At 34.6% G+C, this 20,289-nt stretch overlaps 1 protein-coding gene and 1 long non-coding RNA gene across 2 annotated transcripts in view; both read right to left on the bottom strand.

The window, feature by feature from the left end:
* Positions 1-2,915: 2,915 nt before the first annotated feature.
* LOC123871083 (aldo-keto reductase AKR2E4-like) overlaps positions 2,916-20,289 on the bottom strand; it is a 57,528-nt gene continuing 40,154 nt past the window's right edge. Inside the window, exon 7 of the mRNA XM_045914655.1 lies at positions 2,916-3,212. Within this exon, the coding sequence (XP_045770611.1) occupies positions 2,973-3,212 (240 nt within the window). The 3' untranslated portion in view covers positions 2,916-2,972. The remainder of the gene's footprint in view (positions 3,213-20,289) is intronic.
* LOC123871095 lies at positions 9,511-14,452 on the bottom strand. Its single transcript, XR_006797212.1, has 3 exons — positions 14,280-14,452; positions 10,418-10,421; positions 9,511-9,642 (listed from the first exon to the last, which is right to left on the bottom strand). It is a non-coding gene; the product is annotated as an uncharacterized LOC123871095 (long non-coding RNA).

Here is a 20,289-nt window from a genome sequence, read left to right on the forward strand (position 1 = left end):
TATGCTTAAAAATACATAAAAATCTGTTTTAGAATGTACAGGTAAAGCCCTTTTATATGATACCCCGCTTGGTATGGTTATCAAATTTTTAAAATTAAAACACATTTTAATTTTTTTTAATTATGTAACCACAAATTCGTGGTTTTCAGATTTCTTCCTATATTTGTGCTATAAGACCTACCTACCTACCTTTCATGATTCTAGGTCAACGGGAAGTACCCTATAGGTTTCTTGACAGACACGACAGACAGACAAACAGACAACAAAGTAATCTTATAAGGGTTCCGTTTTTCCTTTTGAGGTACGGAACCCTAAAAACCTAAATCCACGCAGACGAAGTCGCGGGCATCATCTAATAGTATCATATTTTCACGAACAGATGTATTTAATAACAAAATTAGATAGGTAACTATAGCATACATAATATAAAATGCAAGTTCTAATTTAATACGGGGAGCATACAAGAACAAAATTGTAATTAATAATAAAATTGTAATTGTATTGTAATTGTAATTATATACTTACAATACATAATATCACCAAGACATTTAAAATAACAATTGAGAACATTTCGAACTTAATAACAAGATAATTTTTTTTGGTAACCGCTGCTATTAAAAACTAAAACTAAATTGAAATTCAACTCCTTAGTGGTATCACTAATAAGTACTTTGCTAAGAATTAGGCGTTTCAATCAAATTAGGCCAATGTTATACATTTGTTTTGCATTTTTATCATTAAAATTTTAATTAAGTATAAATAATCTTTCTAGTACGAATATAATATATACTGGCATATATAAATAATTAAAAAATTCACACTCATTATTTTTGGGTTATCCACCTCTTTCGAGTATTACCGTTTTTTAACCGATTTGAAAAAAGAAGTAGGTTCTCAGTTCGACGCGTATGTTTTGGCGTTGGCATTCCATAAGTCAGTCAAATCTAAACGGATTCCAAAAATTCTTCTTTTTTGAACCCCCGACCCAAAAAGAGGGGTGTTATAAGTTTGACGTGTGTATCTGTGTATCTGTCTCTGGCATCGTAGCTCCTAAACTAATGAACCGATGTTAACTTAGTTTTTTTTTTGTTTGAAAGGTGGCTTGATCGAGTGTTCTTAGCTATAATCCAAGAAAATCGATTCAGCCGTTTGAAAGTTATCAGCTCTTTTCTAGTTACTGTAACCTTCACTTGTCGGGGGTGTAATAAATTTTTAATTTACACTTGTTTTATTATTATTATTTAATAACGGTAAAGGTTCCACCTTTGGTAATGGGAAACCGAACTGAAGAGGTGCGCGCCCTCTGCGTTGCATTTCGGCCCTTACCTATTGAAATCACTATTCATACCTATAACAAATACGAAAGTGTGTTTGTTTATTAGTTTGCCCTTCAAGCAATGGAGTAACAGATCGATCTCATTTTTTGCATGGATAGGTATAGGTATAAAGACCCAGAGAGTGGCATAGGGTACTTTTTATCCCGGAAAATTAAAGACTTCCTATGGGATGTTTAAAAACCTAAATCCACGTGGATGAAGTCGTGGGCATCAGCTAGTAATTGTACACAAGAGGACAGCCGTGCTTAATAAAACGATTATTATTAATCAGTTCCATAGAAATTCATACAATTTTAATGACCTCCCTGGCACAGTGGTAAGCGCTGTGGTCTTATTAGTGGAAGGTCCCGGGTTCGATTCCCGGCAAGGTTTGGATTTTTGTAATTTTTAAATCACTGGTCTGGTATGATAGGAGGTTTCGGCCGTGGCTAGTTGCCTACCAGCGAAGCCGTGCCGCCATGCGATTTAGCGTTCCGGTATGATACCGTCTAGAAACCAAAGGGGTATGGGTTCCCTTCCAGGTTAGGCGTCCGCTTCTATCTTAAACTACATCATCACTTACTATCAGGTGAGATTGCAGTCAAGGCCTAACTTGTATCTGAATAAAAAAAGCGGCCGAAACGCCAGGGCTGATATATCTCCGGCTACTAACTTTAATGTATTATTGATCTTCTGTGTTTTTCTCTTATCTATTTTCATCTTTTACACAGGGTTATAAAAAGAGCACAAATTAATTACTTATTATCACCATCGACATTACTTTATTAATAAGAATATAATTCAAATCTTACTAAATAATAATAATAAATAAATCTTTTATTGTTTCACCATTTTAGGCATCAGTGGTTTAACCTAATTCTTGGTGAATTACAACCAAGAATTAGGTTAAACCACTGATGCCTAAAATAAGTTGTACACTCGTGTTATAGGTACTACAAATTCAATGTAATTTTTAACCCCCGACCCAAAAAGAGGGGTGTTATAAGTTTGACGTGTGTATCTGTGTATCTGTGTGTCTGTGTATCTGTGTATCTGTGTATCTGTCTGTGGCATCGTAGCGCCTAAACGAATGAACCGATTTTAATTTACTTTTTTTTGTTTGAAAGGTGGCTTGATCGAGAGTGTTCTTAGCTATAATCCAAAAAAAATGGTTCAGCCGTTTAAAAGTTATCAGCTATTTTCTAGTTTTCTTGTAGAAAAGAAGGTTAGATAACCCTTAGGTTCATAATATTCAAGTGTCAATTGACAAATGTCAAGCTGTCAAGATGGACGTTGCCTAGATATACATGATTATATTTTATTTGAAAATGATTTGTCGGGGGTGTTGAAAATTTTTAATTTACACTTGTTACATTTAAGAACTTAACTAACAATCAACATTATTTTATTACTAAGAATAATATTATTCAAATTTTAATATCTAACACAAACTTTTAAAATTAATATACTTTAAAAAAAATATAGTATGAATTTTTAATATATTAGGTATATTGTAACCAACATAATAGTGCTTAGCTACCAACTATGTAAATTTTACTTTTTAAAAAAGCAGGCAACGCTTTTTCATGTGGCCCTCAAAGAAGTTTCAAATAGGTATTATTATAAAAACGGTGCAGCTGATTCCAGAACTAAGTACTAAACATTCCTAAACTGTTTCAAATTGTTCTCTCGGGCAAATCTCTTCAAATATCTATACATATAAAGCATCTCTTCTTCCAGTCCATCATAATCTATTATATGGACCTTAATATTCTTGTCGTATTCATTAATGATGAGGACGTCTTCTGGGCATAAAGTAAAATCGAAAATGTCTATATTTGATTGAATGTGTTCCTTGTCTAATGATGCAGCGATTGGTATTATGTGGCGTTCAACCTGAAAATATAATTTTCAAATTAACAGAGCTCTCTCCGTCATTCTAGAATATGTCTTCAAAATTTCATGGACTTTAGTTGCTCAATTGAAATTGGAACTACGTTTGTATGGAGCGAGTGACGGAGAGACCCCTCTTAAGCATCACGAACCACGATCCATTTGAAAGGTAGTAGATGATGTCAAATGCTATTAAATAAGCATATTTATGGGCGAAAAAGACTGTATTCGAGTTACCTAGATCACATGAGCCTAGATCGTTTTATGTTTTTCAGCAAAATCACGGATTTTTGCTGCTTTAGGAATTAAAAAAGGTCCTCAGCTCCGCTCTGCCTCGTTCCTCCATTTTCTTAGGATCATCAATCCTGGGTAAAGATCGTCCCACACAATATTGCAATAATAATAATGATAAAATTGTATACATATATTTACCAAATACTGTTGGACAATTTGAGTGACTTTTGCACGGTATTTCTTGGCCATTCCCACTAATATCGGATTGTCCAAAGTGGGCTGTATAGAATAATTATTATTGTATGGTCTTGGCACGAGGAAACCAAAAGGTGAGTATCCAGTTACCACGATGCCTTTACTTTGACAGTAAGCCACTAACTCAAGATTTGTAAAGGTAGGATTGTCTAAAAAAGAACAACTTTTAAATGTTTATGATAACTCTATCGTAACAAAGCCATAGCAGCTTCAACGGAAGATTCCAGCTATTGTAGTATGCTTGTTTCAATCCTTGGTGAACTGTTAAAGGGACTGAGTAAGAGGTTTCAGGTTCCAGGCTCTGCTTTCAATAGAGGTTGTTTAGAGCCTCGATAGCTCAACGGTTGTGGAACGGACTGAATTCCGAAAGGTCGGCGGTTCAAACCCCACCCGTTACACAATTGTCGTATTCACTCCTGGCACAAGCTTTACGCTTAATTGGAGGGGAAAGGGGAGTATTAGTCATGGTTAATATTCTTTAAAAAAAAATAAAAAAATAAAAATCTAGTCAATCCGCCAGGCCGCCGACTTTATATTATGTCATCTCTCTGATGCCAGCTTTTCATAGCTTCGCTTTGCTACGAATACGCTGGTCTATACTGTAATAATATCGGTTGTGTTTCCCTATCCAATATTTACGCATTTATCTTACCTCAATCTGGTTAACAGCTGGTACGGTTTTTGTATTAACCAGGATCCTATTAATTTCAGTGGCATTGAAGTTCGAAACACCAATAGATCTCGTCAATCCCATCCGCTTAGCATCTTCAAGGCCTTTCCAAATCTCCAAGTAATCGCGATTCTTTATGTTTAACTAAATTTCGAGAGATAAATGGTTATTATTATGTAGTGAGAGTATTAAATCATACAATTATAAAAAAAGCAGTAAGCTTAAGTAACTCTTCAAAGTCCTACCACATTACGAGGCGTATGAATCAGGAATAAGTCCACATAGTCTAACTGTAATCTTTTTAAACTATCTCGAATCGCTGGTATGACATTTGCACGGGTGCCAACTGTGGGTGGTAGCTGAAAAAATCATAAAATTTTAATACAATAATTTTCTTAGTTATTTTCAAACTTTACTCAGGCTATTTTTTTGCAATTAGTGTTTTCCTCATAATTTAGTTATCAGATCTTGCCTTTTCGCACTTGACCAGCGTGGTAGACTATGACTTAAACCCTGCTCATTCTGAGAGGAGATCGCTGCTCAATAGTGGGCTGGTGATGGTTGGTGATGATGATGGTGATGACCTTGCCTGTGAGACTGCTTTAAGTAGATACTAAATTAAAAGATCGATTCAAAAGTCGAAACCTTGAGTCTACATAAGGCTGGAGTATGTTATATGTAAGTCACTCTGGTCTCACTTTAGAGCATGGGTCTCCTCTCAGAATGTCTCAGAATCACGTCGGGGTCACCAGTAAAGGAATCCTCAGTGCGTTGATGATGAAATAATTAAACGACACGAGTTCCTTCGTAAAAATTAGATTTTATTTTTCTCACAACATGAAATAAACAACATTAACAATTCAGTCTTGACGTATATATTTTGAGTGAAGGTTTTTTTTCTTTTTTCAAACATTTATTTTTAAATAAGTATGTGTGTAACCTACAAGGGGTTTAGGCCATAGTCTGCCATGCTGGTCCAGTGCGGTGTGGCAGGCTTCACACACCTTTGAAAACGCTACGAAGAACTCTCAGGTATGCAGGTTTCCTCGCGATATTTTCTGTCACCGTTAAGTAAATGATATATATAAATGCTTAAAACGCACATAACGCACCGAAAAGTTAGAGGTGCGAGATCGAAGCTCCGAGAGCGACCTCTTAACTAAAACTAAAACTAAATTCTAGACTATCAACTCTAGTCTTAAGATATAACTATTATAAAATTCTTTAAAGATCCTTTTTACATTCTTGACGGCATCGCCTATCAAGTCCTCGCTTCCGTAAAGAGCTGCGGTGTCTATGTGCCTATATCCTGCTTCGATTGCCCAAGTCACTGCTTGGGTCATGTATTCCCGGGAATTTAACTGTAACATTTATCAAAATCTCCATCTTATTATAATTAAATAAAATAAAATTTTATTTTATGTAAGTATTATTATTAATTGTATAATGTTATTGTAGTAAATTGTAGTATTAATTGTATTGTATGTACTGTGTTTGCGCCTAACTTATAGTCCCGAATAAAAGTATATATTTTTTTTTTAAAGAAAAAAATCGGGACAGCAGAAGTTGGTCTTTAAGTAAATGTTTTTTCATACAATTTCTAAGTAACTAGTAGGATTTGGATTTCCCCATACTGTCCCAGGTAAAAAAAAACACATTATGTTTCTGAAATTGCCTAGGCATAAAATGATAACATTTTGACTAACATCATACATCGCAGTCCCATAAGCTGGCAATGATATTGTGTTTCCATCGTTCAACAATTTAACTTTTTTCGACTGAATTGTTTCGTAATATGCTGAATTTGCTGGACACTGAAAATGTATAAAATTTAAGTGTTGGTTTGTTGATGTCCTTAAATCACGCCCCAACAGAGCAACTGATCGACCTGATTTTCACATGGATATAATATAGGTATTGTACGAGACAGGTCGAGATGGCAATCGCGATGTGAGGCGTAGTGGAGTCAATAAAGCAGTAAAATAGCCAATCTTAGGAAGTCCTCAGAAACAGCTCCGGTTTTGTCTCGACCCAGCAGCCCCTATTGTCATCTCGACCTATCGCGTACTATATATAGGTGGTTCAGCTAACTATTTTCTGGGAAAATTAAAGAGCTTCCACGGGATTTTTAAAATAACCTAAATCCACGCTGACGTAGTTACAGACATCAGTTAGTATCTCTATACAGAACCGAAAACACTAATTAGTTAGTTACAGGCATCAAAACCGGAAGCATTAATAGAGCTTTCAACTGTAGGGTGGCCATATTGGCACATCCTAATTCTACTAATATTGTAAACTAGCTGATGCCCGCGACTTCGTTCGCCTGGATGTAGTTTTTTAAAAATCCCGTGGGAACTCTTTGATTTTCTGGGATAAGAAGTAGCCTATGTGCTAATTCAGAGTATAATCTATCTCCATTCTAAATTTCAGCCCAATCCGTCCAGTAGTTTTAGCGTGAAGGAGTAACAAACATACACACACACACACACACATACAAACTTTCGCCTTTATAATATTAGTGTGATGTGAAAGTGTGGATGTTTGGAGGTTTGTTACTCAATCACGCAAAAACTACTGAACGGATTAGGCTGAAATTTGGATTGGAGATAGATTATACCCTGGATTAACACATAGGCTACTTTTTATCCCGGAAAATCAAAGAGTTCCCGCGGGATTTTGAAAAACGTACATCCACGCGGACGAAGTCGCAGGCATCAGCTAGTATAATATTATTCTATGCTTTACGTAAATTGGAAGCCCTGAATTAATGCGGTGAATAGTTAAGGTATCTAGGTACTTCTTATACTTAAATAAAAAACAATAATAAATAAGTACTTACAATCCATACGAACGCGACATTTAAAATGACAATTAATAACATTTCAAATTGTATTAGGTAAAGAATTTATTTTGTGTTAACAGCATATTTTATTAAAAGTTAAACCTAAATTGAATTGCAATTCTTTTCTTGTAGTAGGCACTTATGAGTAACTGTTATTCGGTGTGTCAAACCGAACTGTATTATTTTTAAGTGTTTTGTGAACATGCTGTAGGTATATCTACCGTAAAATAATAAATAAAATGAACAATAAAATAAACTGATATTAAAAACAAATTTACTGTAGTCTCTACTTAATATTATAAAGACGAACTATTTGTTTGTTAGTAATACACGAACTCGGAAACTAACTACTACTAGGTCTTAATTTCAACATTCGAAAACTACGAAACTACCTAATTCAGAAGTAATATAATTAGTATAGGTTGTATATCATGTACTGCTATTATACATAGGTAGGTATTTGATATTACACCCGAACAAAGCTGGGTGGATCAGTTAGTGTTTCAATAAAATTAGGACACTATGTTTTGCATTTTTATCATTGAAATTAAATTGAAGGGGTGAGTGTAAAAAGGGGCAACTGCACAAATTATCGAAATCAAGTTATTGGTATCGTTGAGTTCGTCTTTCGAATTCCTATCTTATAGTGTAGGTCACATAATAGAAAATTCAATAAATACGAAGTTATTTAAGATTAAAGGGATTACAGTAAAAGTAAAAGTACACATTTTGAGTAACGGTCTGGTGGAAAAACGTTTTAATGAATCTCCAAGAATTTTTACCTTGCACCACACTAAACACAAAGTAACGATATAGGATACAAGGTATCTTTTATTTGTTATATCTTGTCTATATAGTGTAGGCTCATATTATTCAAAGGCTCATAGAATAAATGAAAGAAGGATTTAAAACGTTTGAAAACTGTGATTCAACAGGCATCGCGTAAGATTCATAGTTCGTTATATCGTTTTTAACCGACTTCCAAAAAAGGAGGAGGTTCGCAATTCGTCGGAATCTTTTTTATTTATTTTTTATTTTGTATGTATGTTCCCCGATTACTCGAAGACCCCTGGACCGATTTGAAATTTTTTTTTTTATGTTTGAAAGGGTATACTGTGCAGTTTGTCTCATATAAATTTGGTGAAGATCTGATGAATATCTTCGGAGATGGAGAATAGAACTCCTCAATGGATAAGAGCAAATTGCTCGCAATCAGTGTAATAGCTTAGTAAACAGTAGGGTTGTAACTGGGCATAGCATATTATAGTACAGTGGGGCCACAAAAAATTGTGAAATAAAAAAAAAACAAATATTTTTTTTCCCTGAACGGTGACTTCGTGTGTGCCTGTTAGACTCTAAATAACCCAGGATGAATATTATTTGAACCCTTATTTCATGAAAAATGCACTAAAGTGATCCCTTTTTACTGGAGTTTAATTGAATTTCTGTCAATATTTGCTTAATTATAATGTAATATAGGGGTTAAAGTATGAAATTGCCGATTTGTACTGAAAAATAAAAATTCGTTTTTTTTTTTTAATTTAACATATTTATTTAATCAAAATAATTACCATTATTGTCTATACATTGCTGCCATCTAATAGGAAGCTCATTTATGCCTTTGCGATAGAACTCTGGTGATCTAGATTCGACAAACTGTGTGAAAGCATTTTGCACTGCCTCCTGAGAAGAAAACTTTTTGTCACGCAGAAAATTGTCCAAATCACGAAAAAATGGTAGTCCGTTGGAGCAAGGTCTGGCGAATACGGAGGGTGACGAATGGTTTCTAATTGCAGTTCCTGTAGAGTTAAAACGGTTTCTCGTGCTGTATGAGGTCTCGCGTTATCATGGAGCAATAATGGTGAAGATCGATTCATAAGTCGGGGCTGTTTCACTGCTAGTTTCGCTATCATTGTTCGGAGTTCGGCGCAGTAGACATCTGCCGTTATTGCTTGACCAGATCGGAGAAAGCTATAGTGAATAACCATTACCTTTTTATTGGTAAGCTTTGCTTTAGGACACTGTTGCGGCGTTTGACCTGGGGTCAGCCATTGCATTTTCCGCTTACGATTCTCGTAACGAATCCATTTTTCATCACATGTCACAATTCGATCCAATATTCCTTCATTTCTGTATCGATTCAACAACTCGTTTGTCGCAGAGCAGTCAAATCATGAGGCACCCATTTTTCATATTTTTTTATTTTATTGATTTGACGCAAATGAGTCAATATAAGGTAAGGGTAAGGTAACATTAAACCATGCCGCTAATTCCTGGGTAGTTTGGCTCGGATCGGTTTCCACCATCTCTTTCAAATCATTGTTATTCACCTGTTTGGGCGGTCTTCCACGTGGTTCGTTCTTCAAATCGAAGTTTCCATCACGAAAGCGTTTAAACCAAAATCGCACAGTGCGTTCATTAGCAGTCCCCTCTCCAATAACGCGGCGGTCTCCGTTTTCGTCGATACTAAAGTTTACTAAAATGGAAATAGGTTAGGAACGCATGGATCGAAAAATTTGAAATTAATATATAATATTTTTCATTATATCCCCTTGGATTTGGTCCGATAAAAACATGATTGGACAAACTTTCCTCGATAGAAAAAAAATCAGAAGTTTGGTCTAAAACCTTAGGCTTTTGGGTTTTTCTCTTTAATGACAAAGCTCTTAAAGACGTAACTTTCACCATAGGTGTAAAACAATCAAATAAATAATTCGGTCCGATCATTTCACAGTAAGTGCTATATTTCAAATTATATTCTAAATTATTTGATTTCACGCTTCCTCGCTTATTCTCTTCAAATCGCGTACAGAGCGAGTACAAAGAATTTTCGACCCTATTGTTGAGTCTTATGGGCCGTAATTACGTTATCTTGTCAGTCATACCCGTCGCCTCAGCGCGGCAGGACCTGTTTCGGGTTTCATAAGCATTTTGTCATACTGTAATTGTACAGAATGCCATAGAGTAGTAAATTCAGTACTATGTTATAAAGTATTTTTATTTAGGATTTTTCTAGATTTTAAGATAAGTTTATATTGTGCATTTATTACATTAAAAAATTAATTATTTTAAAAAGAATGCAGTAAACAGTACATTGCAGTGTAGTGAAGCTAATATTAGGTCATAATAGACCAGGACTTATAATTTGAAAATAAAAATTAATTAATCTGAGTGCTCTATCCCGGTAGCTCAAAGATCAAAAACCAAACTTGTAAAATGCATAAGTATTAGAAGATAAGATGGAAAAAAACTTTATTGATATCAATTTAAAGGTTTTTAGGGGAAAGTACTAATTATTATGAAAATAGGATGAGAGGAGACCGCGTATAAGCAAGCGTAGTGTAGGACGTCCTCCAGCACGATGGACTGATGATATAAAGCGGCTTGCGCTCTTTAGGGAAGGCCCATGTCCAACAGTGGACATCCACGGGCTCATAATGATGATGATGATGATCATGATTATTATGAAAATGACATCCACTTTCAAGTCCGAGATGTTTATCCAAGGTGTTATAATTTTTAGTTTCTTCACTTGCTATGCAATGATATCATTTATTAGGGTTCCGTACCTCAAAAAGAAAAGCGGAACGCTTATAAGATCAATTTGCTGTCTGTTTGTCTGTCTATCTAACTGTATGTCTGTCTATCTGTCCGCCTGTCAGTCTATTTTGTCCGTGTGTGTTGTGTCTGTCAGGAAAACCTATAGGGTACTTCCCGTTGACCTAGAATCATGAAATTTGGCAAAAACCATGAATTTATGGGTTCATTAAAAAACAATGTGTTTTAATTTTCAAAGTAAGATAACTATACCAAGTGGGGTATCATATAAAAGGGGTTTACCTGAACATTCTAAAACTGATTTTAATTTATTTTTAAGCATAATAGTTTTTGATTTATCTTGCAAAATGTCGGAAAAATACCTGAGTACGGATACGGAAACTCGGTGCGCGAGTCTGACTCGCACTTGGCTGGTTTTTTTATGTATATACGTCACTAAGTAGTCAATAATAAGTTTGATCAAAAATTGCAGTGTCATAAATGTTTTATAGATCAAAAAAATAATCATACTATTAAATATTCCTTCAACTTAGACCTTATTGTCACAGCTTAAAAGTTGAAAATGTGCAAAACAAAATTTCATACGTACTTAATACTTTTTCTCATAAAACTAGTTCAATTTACAAGAAATGAAAGATCCTATTGTGTTTGCCTTTGTCAATACAAAGGATCTTTGTGGCTTTTGTGTTCCCACTCACGTATACTAACATTAAAATATCGATGTTAAAATATTCGTTGTAAAACTTACCTTATGCAGTTATTCTTAAAGTATACATTAAATTGTTATTGGGACGAGAGTTGCTTCGTTTTGGAATGCCAAATCAGTGTATCAATTTTTCTTGTTTTGAATCGAAAGGTAAGAACAGTAATAAAATGTAACTACTGAAATCGTTTGTTCGTAGCTTTTATAGGTTCGTGAGAAGTAGTATTGTTGTATGATAATTTGGTCAATTTACAGATCAAATTTCTCAAAATCCTGTCTTAGTGCGGGTCTACGTTATATAGAGAACCAACTGCACCTTTTCAAAATCACTTCAAAATCCCATCAGGACCAGTCCTGGCACAATTGTTAGTTAGTGGTAGTACCTTTTCACCCCCACTTTTTTTCATATTACATCCGTTAGGTCAATTTTTTCGTATAAAATGTAGCCTATGTTACCCGGATCTTTACGACAAATCGATTTACACCTCATTCATCAAAATCAGCCCAGTAGTTTCGGCGCTACGGTGGAACACACAGAATCTGGATACAAACACACACACATACATATACAGACTGCTAAAATCATAACTCTTCCTTTAGGCTTTGGCGCAATGGGGTAAAAAAACAGGCTGAATTGAGAACCACCTTCTTTTTGGAAGTTGGTTAAAAATTAAAAAGGGAGCAAGCAACAGACCATTTAGACTATTTACTTTTCCAGACGTTTTAGATACTATCTCATTCAGCATTTATGTCATCCAACTATGAAATTTGACGTCTGGCTAATGAGGTGTTCTAATCATACAGACTATTCACAATTCCAGACGTTTTGCTACTTGTGCATTTTGTTTTTATGGCGTACAGCTAAGTTGACTCTCTGCTGACTGGGTAATCTGCTTTGATGTCATCTAGCTGAATTGTCTATTGGCTTACTAGGCACTTTGCTTTCATGCCAGTCAACGTAAAATTGTCTTTTAGCGAAAAGGTAATGACCTCTTTTTCTGGATGCCTAATGATAGGCATCCAGAAAAAGAGCTCAGCTTCTGAATTAGAGAACATAATTACTACAAATTTAAAATTTGAATCAATGGCCCGAATCTGAATATAACAAAAAAGCTATAAAATATTTTAATCTCTGTCTTGACTTTGTTCAGTATCATATAAAAACATTTCTCCAGCGCTTTGACTTTGAACCTTAACGTAAACAGTTAAGTTAGCGTATTGAATGTGTACATACCTACTTATGCTCTTTTGGAATATTTCACCTAATTAGTTAACTTTTATGGCTATTAGCTCCGAGCGGGCCGGTTTGACTGTAACCATATTGAATAAACAAAAACAAGGATTATAAACAAAACAGCTTTTTATACAACACGAAATATATTATAATGTTATCCTGTTATGGCTGCAGGTGCATATAATCTCTTTCAGGTGTTTTTGCACGCCTAGCGCGTGTGATATTTTTTTACTGTAAACGTTTTGATAATATGAAAAAATAGGATTTTACGATCTCGGTAATTAGTGAAATGCAATAAATAGTTACTTGTGTAATGTCCGTGCTAACTATATTTTCATTGAATTTCAGTTGAGTGTAATTTCTATAATCTCAGCATCTATAATAGCAATAAGATATAGAAAATATAAGATTTACCTATAAATGTAAGTAATTAGGAATGACAGTATTATCATTATCAATAAGTGAAAATTTCAGAAACTTGGACTTGTCCATGCTATAATCTTTTATCCATGTGACGTATCTTCTTTCAAGGCCAAATGTAATGGTCACCACAGTAATGACCAAAACTGGCAGATAGGGGTTTATAATGAGAACGTTAACGTAAAATAGACCTTAACCGCCTTATTTTATAGCTCAAATTAATCCATTCATGTATAGCCAGTCAGACAGAACCAGAAATTAAAATCGGTGTAATTGAATTTAGGACCTTAAGTCAAGGTTATTTAGGCCCATTTTAATTTAATGTTACTGTGTGTGTGTGATCTCATTCTATGAAAGTTGGTGAAATGTTAAATCTCCTACTATAATAAGCATACAGGTTGAAAAAGACACCTATTAGCATGATTGTAAATAGATCTCATTCATTATTTCTCGTTGTTGACAAAAAAATAAAAGTACATTATAATATTGTTTTTTTTTTTTTATCAGTGACTGTTTACTAACTAATGATAGTAACTTGGCAACAGTGTGCATTAAAATCCATACTAATATTATAAATGCGAAAGTGTGTCTGTCTGTCTGCTACGTTTTCACGGCCCAACCACTGAACCGATTTTAATGAAATTTGGTACAGACTTGGGATACATCCCGGAGAAGGACATAGGCTACTTTTTATCCCGGAAAAATGAAGAGTTCCTACGGGATTCAAAAAAACCGAAATCAACGCAGGCGAAGCCGCAGGGATCCTCTAGTAGTATATAAAACAATATTTAACTTGTACAAATATTTTTTATAGATACGCAATGTTATATATTACAATAAAGTAACCCAGCGAAGTCGAATGTAATCGATTCTGATGATACCTACAGATTAATTTTTTTAAATAAATTTTTAATTATTTCATAATAAATATTTTTTATCACTATAACTTTGAATTTTAAACTTATACATAACTTGACTTTTTACTCCATCGTAAACACTGAAGTCGGGTGACGTAATGATTAAATGCAGGAGCGATGTGAAAATAATAATCTACACTGTGGCGATGCGCAACCGGTTCAGGGGCGTCTAAGAGAGATGCCGATACAATGTGTATCGCCATCTCTAGATTTGAAATTATACCTGGAATATACCGTCCCCTTAATATTGCGAGCTGTTTCTGCCGCGTTAGTTCCGCGTCGGAACTCGTATTCAAAAATCACACGAATTTTTGAAGTATCCATCTTTATTGTCTAAGCTGAATAAAAAAAACAACTGAACGTTGATAATCGAATGTTGCACATTCTTTAAAAGAAGAACTACATAGATACCGTATGAAAAGTTTCACTCAAAAATTTCAAACCATGAAGGTTCTATGTCAATTCGAAGTACCTATTACAATAAAACGGCAATTTCATACTTTAACCCCTATTATTTAACAAATATGTAATACGAGAACTCAAATGTATCTTATATCATATGGAATCATAAAAAACGGATTTGGAGTTTAATATTAAAGATATACCTAACGATAATGAAGTCCGAACTTTCAAATGCAATTATCTCGAAATATGATTTTTGTTGGTTAAACCCTTTTTACCCACCCCTTTAATTATGACTAATCAAACTGGTACGAACAAAAAATAATAAATTTAAAAAATTGCACTCTTTGTATAATATGTGTGTCGTGTCACCTTCGTGTATTTACGTTATTACTTCTTATTTTTTAAGAACATAATCATCATCATCATCATTTTCAACCGTTAGATTTCCACAGCTGGACATAGGTCTCTTGTAGGGACTTTACTTATAGGGTAGTTCTGACGGACAGATGTCTGTCCGTCTGTTGGACGGAAAGACGGTAACTTCTTGCAATCAAGTAGGTACCTACACCTACGTACTCTATAGGTACTCTATGGAAGGGGGGGGGGGGGGGGGGGGGGCATGATTTAAAAAAAAAAAAGAATATTAGTCATGTTAAATGACTAATATTCCCCATTCCTTTCCAACAAAGCGTCAGGCTGAGATAGTCATACCTATTCATCATAGATATTTTTTTTATGGCCGTTACTTTAAGTTTTGCTTTTAGAAAGCAAACGGCTTGAGAGATAAATCACTCTAAATGTCCAAAGAATGGTAGAACAAAAAAATAAAAATGAAATAAATTAAATACTGAGAAATACGTCTTGGAACTAAGTTTCTTTGAGTCCACCCATAAACAAACAAATAAATTAGTTTAAGTTCCTAAGTATTTAAAAAAGAAATTGCTCTAAAGCTAAATTGCGTTAGGGTCGGTCATAAATCTGACAAAGCCGTCAATTTTAACTTAGAAATCTTAGAAGTATAATAAATAATGTTATTTTACTGCGAACAGATGCGTGAAAAAAAAATAATAATAAGCATGGGAACAAAATAACGAGTGTGGAGCCAAAAATCGGACCATTCAGGGAAATCGAGGTGTGTCAAATGTGACGGGTCATGGAAACGTCAATTCTTCTTTTTACCAATAAAAGTTCAGATGCGCGGGAGGCGAGCCAATGAGATATCAGAATGCTTTCGCTGGGTGTTTCTGTTACAGGATGGAGGGAGTAGAGGGAGAAACGATATAGGAGAAAGGACAGTGGTCGAGAGGAATTCATTCGGCCTTCAGCCTTCGAGACTCATCATTCTATTCGAGATTATTTCGACATCAATTTCGATATTCAAAATTAAAGGTTTTGAGAAAAGAAAAATTGTAAAATTGAAATAATAATTTTAGTATTGTTAAAATTAGTAACTAGTAAAATTTGATAGTGTAAAATCTTAATTAATCAGTGTGTGTTTGAACCGACAGAAGCTGATATTGGGTGACGTATTATATCTTGTATTATTTTGACTAGATTATTTTGAAATCAGCTCCACAATCCTAGTTAATTAAATTAATTGATTGATTTAATTAGAAATGAATCCAGATAATGCATTACACACTTTGTATTTTATATGACGTAAATCGGAGATCCACAACCGGACATCAACAGAGGTGGTCCCGGATATTTTGTTTGGTGCTATAAAGATTTACATTATCCTTAAATTATGAATACGAGGCTATAAAAATCGTGTCTATACTCTAGACCGCACAATGAGTTAACTCCACGTTTGAACGTAAAAATTAACCTACTTAAACCAAAGTGTTTAAATGAGACAAAATAACTAACTGTGGAGCTGGGATCTGAATATATCTAGATTGATTGTATAAAACTGTGTATAATGTGTGTCCTTAAAATTTACTTTATTATAGAAGTAAGAATTATAGATAATATCTCTATTAATTATGTGGGCATGTGTGTATTTTAGATAAAATGATGTACATAAAGCCGAAAGGGTTTTTCGTTTGAATATTGCTTTTCCCCTTTCAATAATTAGTATGGCTTAGGAAGCAAATATTCGGCCAGGAATTAATTAATGTAATAAAGTTACTTAATTCCCAGTCTAAATAATAAATTCAGTTTCTCTTCTTTATTTGGTTTTAAACTGAGTGAGTAGTAGAAAATCTATTCACCAGTAATAAATTATATGAATATTATTTTCCTCTTTTATTGCTATATTTAATTATACCTATATGAAGTAGTGAATATTGGAAGGAGATTCAAGTTAAAGATTTATTAGTTATGGTTCATTTGATTTTTTGATATACCTCAAACTTAAGTCACATGTGTGCATATTTAATTTGATAACCTTCAATATTGACTTTCTCTCTCTAATACATACCTAAATAAAAGTACTTACTATGGAACTAAGAAATACAAATTTCTTCCATCTTACATTGAAATTAGTATTGAAATTGAGTAAATAAAATAACGTCATTTAGTGGAAGTTGATCACAAAAGTTAGGACGAAGCATCATTATCATCATCATGATCAATCTTTTATATGGTTATGAATGAACTAGAACATTTGAGAGAACTCTAGGGATGTGAAATTCTCACGATGGTTTTTCCTTATACTTTTATTTTCACAAAACGATTAGTACCTAATTTACCAAGAATGCTCTCCACTACTAAAGATAATATTGGCTGGGTTCGAATCTCAGGCTAAAGACAAAGGGACCTTTTACTTTCGAGTCATAGCTAAATTTCATCTACTTACCCTGAACGAGACAATGGAGTACACGCTGCCTCCAGAGGGCAGATGGCGAGGCAGGTAGGTACCTTTTTTTTATTGTGTACCGATCTTTCCCAAAAGCTATGTCCACACTGTGCCTTTTTTCGTTCATCAAGGGCATGCGTCACAGCGCAGTCAACAGCGCACGCGACGCATGCTCTTGACGCATGCGTTATTGACAGTTGAAAGCACAGCGCGCGCTATGAAACACGTTTCCCGCGTCTGGTGGATTTTTGTGCCACAAAGCGTTCAACAACAAGATGGCGGACGAAGAAAAAAATATTACTTTGAACTTTATTGAAGATTACAGAAGCTTTCCACAACTTTGGGATCAATAAAAATTTTCAAAAGAAAATTAAAACCGACTTCAAAAACCAAAAACACAAAAAAGTTGAAAATAATTTTTGTTTAGCTACACGTGTAATGTACCTAGGTATGAAGTCGAGCGAGCATATTAAAACAAAATTAGAAATCCAAGAGTGAAGCTCGCCCGACTTCATACCTAGGTACATTACACGTGTAGTTAAACAAAAATTATTTTCTACTTTTTAGTGTATTTGGTTTTTGAAGTCGGTTTTATTTTTCTTTTGAAAATTTTTTATTTCACAATTTTTAGTGGCCCCACTGTACTATAACATGCTATGCCCATTTAAAACCCTACTGTTTACTAAGCTATTACACTGATCGCGAGCAATTTGCTCTTATCCATTGAGGAGTTATGATCTCCATCTCCGAAGATATTCATCAGATCTTCACTAAATTTATATGGGACCACCTGCACAGTATACCCTTTCAAACAAAAAAAAAATCCAAATCGGTTGGAGGGGTCTTTGACTAATCGAGGAACATACATAAAAAAAAATAAGAAACGAAAGTTGAATAGAAAGATGACGACGAAAGTTGAAGTGAAAAGGCACGAAAGTTGAATAGAAAGATGACGAAGAAAGTTGAAGATGACAAGGCACAGTGTGGACATAGCTAAACAGCATTTTAGGTAACATTATCTGTTAAAACCGACGCCAGCTGAATTTGTGAATCACCGAGTTTTTGAATAGATAAAAATACTAGTTTTGCTGTACTTTGTAATTCCTTTGCTTGATATTATATGGTACATGGTTGATTGGTGACGTACCAGCAGCGAGATTCCGGCACAAAGCAAACACGTCATGTCTTTATACAGCTGGACTCTCCGAACTAATAAATTGGCCAATTTATTGACAATCAATCAAACAAATATATAAATATACAAAAATACCATGGTTTTGGGGCGAGCCCAGAGCTCATTGAAAGGAACCTAGGTTTCCGTACCTAGGCAAATTGAAAACGCTTCGCAGCGAAATAGGAGAGTCCAAGTGCTGTGCCCCGATAACAATGCTAAAAGACTGAGATTTCAGTGTAGGGCTCCCCCCGTGCTTGAGGAATGCCGGTTGGTCTCAAACCGATGGCCTAAATAAGGCAAATACACGTATCAACTGATTTTCCACACTAACAGGACGTTCTAAATTAACAAATCTCTCCACTCATTATATTTATTTTGAGGAGTTGAAATTTTACATTAATTTTTTATAATTCAATCCGTGTAAACCTGTTAGCTGGTCGAGAAGTCTACGTGTTCACCCAACGTACTGTACCAATTAATTACTTGTAAATAACTCACGACTTAAATACCTAGGTGTTTCTATAATTCAGCTGAGTTTATTTCTTATTTTATCTCTTCATAATGCCTAATCTTAACCACTAGTATAGACGATCACACCGTACCATCACAGAAATATGATGCCGAGTGACCAGGGATCTATGTACGTATTCGAAATAACGATATGACTAGATTTACATTAACATAAAAATAACACAACGTAGAAATTGTGATTGGGTATTTGAGAGAGAAAAATTTATAAACTTACATTACTATTTATAAATTATAAGTTTTAAGGACACACTGCATGTTGTTTTATATATATATGCTGTACATTTACATTTATTTATGTATAGGGGGAGCAGGAGCAGAAATAAGCTATGTGTCTTATAAATGTACAATTTACAGGTTTTCAGAGAGGATATTACAAAGACCGAGTTATTTATCCCGTGCTTATTTCTTAGACTTAACAAATTTTGCTTAAAGTCTGGGAATTCATATAATCAAAGCACTTCGCGCATGTGGTTGCAAATTATAGCAGTATTGCACTATTATTCTAATTACAACTTTGCATATTACTAAATTTTACACGGAAAGAAAAAAATTAAAAATATTTAAGATAGTACCAAAGTAGGTAAAAGGAATAGGGTAAAATTGAAAAAAAAAAAAGGGATGTCTTCAGGTAGAAAAGGACGAAGAACAAAGCAAGTAGGTGCGGGGCAAAGCGATGTTAGTACCGTAGAATCGAGCGAGCAAACAACGACCTTAGGGAATGCTACATTAGAGTTGATTTTGAAAAAAATCACCGAATTCGAAGCAAAATTACATCAGTTAAATTCAAATACCGGTTCAAATGAAATCGCGAGCGTTTCTTCACACGAGTCGAACGGGATTAATGAAAATGAAAAATCTGATAGGCAGGGGTCAAATCTTGAAACCGCGAGCACAAGTACATTATCTGAGACCCGGAATTTATATGTTGTACAGCCGTCAGTAACTAAACCAAATTTCGACGGAAAACCATTCACTAACCCCATCGTTTTTCTAAAACGATTAAAGAAATATATAAGGGCGGTAAATGGATTAGATCGCGAAATAGATATAGCGTTAGGTTGCATCTCGGGGCATGCTCGGAAGGTTATGGACTTGTATTCGAAGGGCTGGACTACGTTCGCTGACTTCGAGATTGATTTTAGACGAAATTATTGGACCGAACAAATTCAGGAATCTATAAGATATAAATTGATTAATGCGGTATATTCAAGCGATTCGGGAATGTCGATGTCCGAACATTTTGCTGAGCAAGCAGAATCAATGCAGTCATTAACTATTGCGTTTAGTGAGAGAGATTTGGTCAATTCTATTATGCGACATTATGCTATAGATAT

This window comes from Maniola jurtina, chromosome 13 (assembly GCF_905333055.1).
Source record: "Maniola jurtina chromosome 13, ilManJurt1.1, whole genome shotgun sequence".
Classification (NCBI taxonomy): domain Eukaryota; kingdom Metazoa; phylum Arthropoda; class Insecta; order Lepidoptera; family Nymphalidae; genus Maniola; species Maniola jurtina.